Source organism: Sinocyclocheilus rhinocerous, unplaced genomic scaffold, assembly GCF_001515625.1.
Source record: "Sinocyclocheilus rhinocerous isolate Xijiao unplaced genomic scaffold, SAMN03320098_v1.1 scaffold14667, whole genome shotgun sequence".
Taxonomy (NCBI): domain Eukaryota; kingdom Metazoa; phylum Chordata; class Actinopteri; order Cypriniformes; family Cyprinidae; genus Sinocyclocheilus; species Sinocyclocheilus rhinocerous.
The window spans coordinates 4,138-9,195 of record NW_015656760.1 but is presented as its reverse complement, the minus strand read 5'-3'; the positions used below and the strand labels follow the sequence as shown (position 1 = coordinate 9,195).

Here is a 5,058-nt window from a genome sequence, read left to right as displayed (position 1 = left end):
TTTATTTATTATTAATGAAGGAATATTAACAGTATAGTTAATATTTCTGTGGAAATATCCTTTGCTGCCTGAGTGTATATGAAATATACCGATTACCGATTATTAGAAGCATGTAAAGAACCACACATCTTCATCTACATTCTCTTAATCTCATTTCTCTTTTTCTACGTGCTGCTGTGACAGATGAAGACACGATCACTGAACAACTGTGCAAAACATGTAAGTATTTCAACTCGTATAGCAAGAGTTTAACTAATTTAATTTGTATTATTAAGACACAACATTATTGTAAACTGTTATCAATATTATAAAACGGATAGTTCCGGTAAATTGATGCTGAAATACAGGGAGATGATCAGATCCTGTGGACGTTTGGACCTCAAGAGACTCTCATAGCTGAAATCAAAAGCGAAACCAGAGAGATCACTACCTTTGATGGTACTGATGGGAGATTCAGAGACAAACTGAAACTAGACAAGACTGCATCACTGACCATCACAAACATCACAGCTGAACACAATGGAGTCTATAAACTACAGACCAGCAGCAGCAGCAGAGGAACCTCGTTCCAAAGATTCATTGTAATTGTCAGACGTAAGAATCTTAATTTATTTTCAGTATAATGATCACATTTCTTTATCGGCAGTTATTTCAGACATTAAGCTTGATAAACTACCATAAAATTGGCAGAAAATTATGGAAACTATTATAACACCGTTTATTAGTAAACAGTAGTAACCATTTAGAGATTGATATTTTTACCAGCATAATCAGTGTTTTGTGGACGTAGTCAATGTGATGCTTTAAAAGTAAATTGTTTCTAAAAAGCCAAACCCATGTTGATTACTGTGTTATGGTACAGATACTGTCACTTTAGCAAACTCTTTTCGGTTTGAGGTTCATTTGTTTTTGCTTGAAGCTACTACAGCACCTTCCATTGCGTTTAGTAGTAGCTGATTTTCTTTCCTTTATTTACAGATGTTACATAAACATGCACAGATGAATGATAAAAGTATACAGTTTCCCCACAGTCTTTCCTGTTATTTTGAACAAAAAAGCTTTAAAATATGTAATGCATGTGCATTAAGTAAAACATGAGCACAGTGGTCAAAGATGTTCTGCACTAATCCGGATTCTCTATGCAAGCAAGCAAAAATTTATGAGAAAATGTCATAAAATACATGAGCAGGGTTCATACAGTGCATTAGCATGATGCAACACAGTATATGCAACACTGAAACGACCTGTTTTTAAGGGGTGTGTCCTTTATGGCTTGTCAGGAATCGGCCACTGTTATAATTGGCTAACGTCATTGCATGGGAAACAGTATCAACTCTTTTGCATGTGTTTTGACAACATAATCAAAATAAAACGGTCATTTCCAGACAAACCATTATTAAATAATTTACTTACGAATTGTGATGCAGCTGCAGTCAGATCTAGTACCGCTTCATCTTTCAACAAGGGTTTCTTTTGTGAACTTTTCATGACACTGTGCCTCGTTTACAAAACAAAATGCTCTGATCAAACCTCAGACATGATCCGGGATGCCATTAAAAATAAACTATCCACTTGTTCCTTATGCTGGGATCCTTCTGATGAACGAGCTGTTTAAACCAAACGCGTCAAAGCGAACGTTCTTTTACTCCATTTGTCCTATTGACAGACTCAAGCGCATGGACTGTGTCAGAAAGCGAACGAGCGTAGCGCACGCACGCACCGATGATTAGTGACGAACGCAGAAGCGCAACGGAGAGAGAACAAAACAAAATGCCAGTCACAAATTAGAAGTACAAAACGAGGATTTGTAAAGTGGGACACCACTACTATACCGTTACACGTCATCATACATCGTCTAGCTCCTACAATACACACACCTATACTGGTGTGCAATAGAGCCTTTAATTACTGTTCTATATTAATGCGCTGCTTACTGACACACACACACCGGTAAAATCGCTGTTTTTTAAGTAAACTCACTCATTGTAGAGAGAGACGCACTGACGTGCTTACATGCAACTTTCATCTCTCTCTCTCTCTCTCTCTCTCTCAAATTGGCCATATTTGAGAAAAAAGGTTTAGCGATTTCTAATTATTGGGGGGATTAGTCACCCTCAATGTCTATGGTGGTTATCGCCCTGCTCAGACATTAAAGGGGTCATATGATGCTATTTTAAAGATCATTATTTTGTGTATTTGGTTTAACAGAATATGTTGACATGCTTTAATGTTCAAAAAACACATTATTTTTCAAATACTGTACATTATTGTAGTTCCTCTTCCTCTCTCAAACGCGTCATTTTCTACAAAGCCCCTCCTTCCGACAAGCACAGTCTGCTCTGATTGGCCAGCTGACCCAGTGCATTGTGATTGGCCGAACACCACAAGCACGCATCGGAAATGTAACGCCCGTTCCTGAAACCACGCCTTCTTTCTTTGCGTGCACATTTGGGTGGCATTACACAAATATTTCCACATTGTGACGTAGAGATGTGGGGGCGTGTTTGAATGAGGCATTTCAGCCCGGTCTGGATCAGCCTTCTCTTTTAGATAGAATAAATCCTTTTGTGGGAGACTTTGAGCTTTGTAACTCTGCAGATCTTATACATGCACAAATAGCTACATAACACATTTAAAGAAAAGGAAAAATAGAAATTGCATCATATGACCCCTTTAAAATATGTTGTGGCACTATAGTACAGTCAGTAATGGTGTAACATTAGCAAACTTTAGCGATTTTTGCAAACATTTCTTTGAATAACATGACCGACATACCCCTACGCCTCCAAACAAAAGAGAATCGAGACACCTCTCAAAGGGGAAGGGTTAAGGGGTAGAAATGGGATTGGGCCATAAGCACGTGGACTGTATCAGAAAGTGAACGTGCATCTGTATAATGTATCCAGTGTAGACAAGATAGCGGCAGTGATTGTAATTTCTATTTGCTTTTGACGCGACGCGACACTCTCATTCAGCGTAATCAAGTGTCAGCCATTAAGCGAGTGAACGCCAGTGGGCGGGGCATATGGTGAGACGATGACTATTCATCGATACCTTGCTCTGGAGGCAGTTTATGCAAATGTCTTTGCCCAGGTGACATCACCTTGCCCCTTGTTAATAATGAGGAGGATGGTTTAAGCTATGAAACTTGCAGGATGTTTCAAAGCAAATTTGATTTCTCATGTCATGACCCCTTTAAAATTATCACTGATAAAACAGCATCCACACTTGATCTAATGGCAACATTTTTCTCTTTTTTTGCACTGCTGTCACAAATGAAGTCGTGATGATTTCAGTGATGGAGGGACAATCAGTCACTTTATACCCTGATAATACTGAAGCACAGAAAGATGATCTGATTGTGTGGATGTTTGGAGATGAAAACAATCTCATTGCTCAAATGACTGGAAAGACCAGAGCAACATATGAAGGTACTGATGGGATATTCAGAGACAGACTGAAGCTGGACAAGAGGACTGGATCACTGACCATCAGGAACATGAGAACCGAACTATCTGGACTTTACAAACTACAGATGAGCAGCAGCAGCAAAGGAACCACAAACAAGAGATTCAAAGTTGTAATAAATTGTGAGTAGCTGTCTTTCAGTTTATTTTTTTAAATGCATCTTTGTGAGATAATTTAGTTTTTTTTGTTTTTACAAAACAAAATTTTAATAGTTTAGGTTGCATATGGTGTTTTATTGTAATTTGTCTGTTCCTCAATTTATTACATGTTAGGCCTATAGTGCACAAAATGATGAACTGATACAGTACAGGCAATTACAGACTCAATTAAACCATGTACACATAATGCACACCATAGAGAAAGAAAAAATGGATGCATATCTACTTCCTTTCACTATAGAAAATTTAAGCCAAAACCTGTCAGTATGGCCGCTGTCATCTTGCAAAAATTATGTCCTTTAGACCCAGAGTCTGCACAGTTGTAATTCATTTGGAGCCCGTCTGCGCAGTAGTGATCGTGAGATGGAGCCATGGTATCAAAGTCCTGCCCAAACTCCCGCAGAGCCAATCACAAGCTCACAATCATGCCACCACACCCTGTTTTTATAGCATCAAATAACTAACTAAAAGCAAACTTGTTAGAAAAATGAAAAATTTAACATACTGTGCATTAGCATTACAAGAACTACCTAAAAGGATGAAAACCATCTTTGGGAAAAAATCTTTTGAAGTTCTTGATTATTTAGATTGGCTCATGTCGTTCGTTTACATGGAGACGGCAGGGTTTATGATCTATACTGCAGCCAGCCACCAAATGGCTATCAAAATGTTATGCCCTCACTTTTCAGGTTGTGTGTGGCACACTTTATGCACACACATATAGATAAATGTTGTATTTGTTAAATTATATAGTTATTATGCATGTTATTTTTACAGTTTATTACCAACTTGCGAATACCAGTTCACACCCACATGCTCAATGAAGCTTTACTAACTCACATGTAAAAATCTAATTTCTCTGTTTCTATGTGCTGCTGTGACAAAGTGAATAACGTGTCAGTGAAGGAGGGAGAGTCTTTGATTCTGAAGACTAATTCTGAAATACGGAAAAAAGATAAGATACTGTGGCTGTTTGGAGATGAAAACACGCTCATAGCTGAAATCAAAGAAGGGAATGGAAAGATCTCTACATTTGACAGTGTTGATGGGAGATTTGGAGGCAGTCTGGGGCTGGACATTAATACTGGATCCCTGACCATTAGAAACATCACAACTGAACACACTGGAGTTTATACACAGAAGGTCATCAGCAAAAAAGGGACCACAATCAAGAGAATCAATGTTGCTGTGAGAGGTGAGTATCTCAAGTCTTTCAGTTGTTCTGCAGTTAATTCAGCTCAAACTGTTCAGGCTCCATTCAAATTTCTGATCAGTTCTGTCTTCAGAAATGGAAGGGTGTGTTCACAGTTGTAGTTTGGTTCTCTTGGTTCTTCTGATTCGAATAAAAAAAAAAGAAAATGGTGCATGATACTGATGATACAGATGGTTCACTTAGCATTCACACTGTCACCATACCTAAAAAAAAAAAAAA

The 5,058-nt window shown here is 38.1% G+C and overlaps 1 protein-coding gene across 1 annotated transcript in view; it reads left to right on the top strand.

Annotated features, from left to right (window-relative positions):
- Positions 1-329: 329 nt before the first annotated feature.
- Positions 330-5,058, top strand: part of LOC107720828 (uncharacterized) — a gene marked incomplete at its 5' end in the record, with an annotated part of 8,700 nt that continues 3,971 nt past the window's right edge. The window contains 3 exons of the mRNA XM_016528666.1: positions 330-594; positions 3,282-3,590; positions 4,513-4,821. Coding sequence (XP_016384152.1) covers positions 330-594; positions 3,282-3,590; positions 4,513-4,821 — 883 coding nt within the window. The remainder of the gene's footprint in view (positions 595-3,281; positions 3,591-4,512; positions 4,822-5,058) is intronic.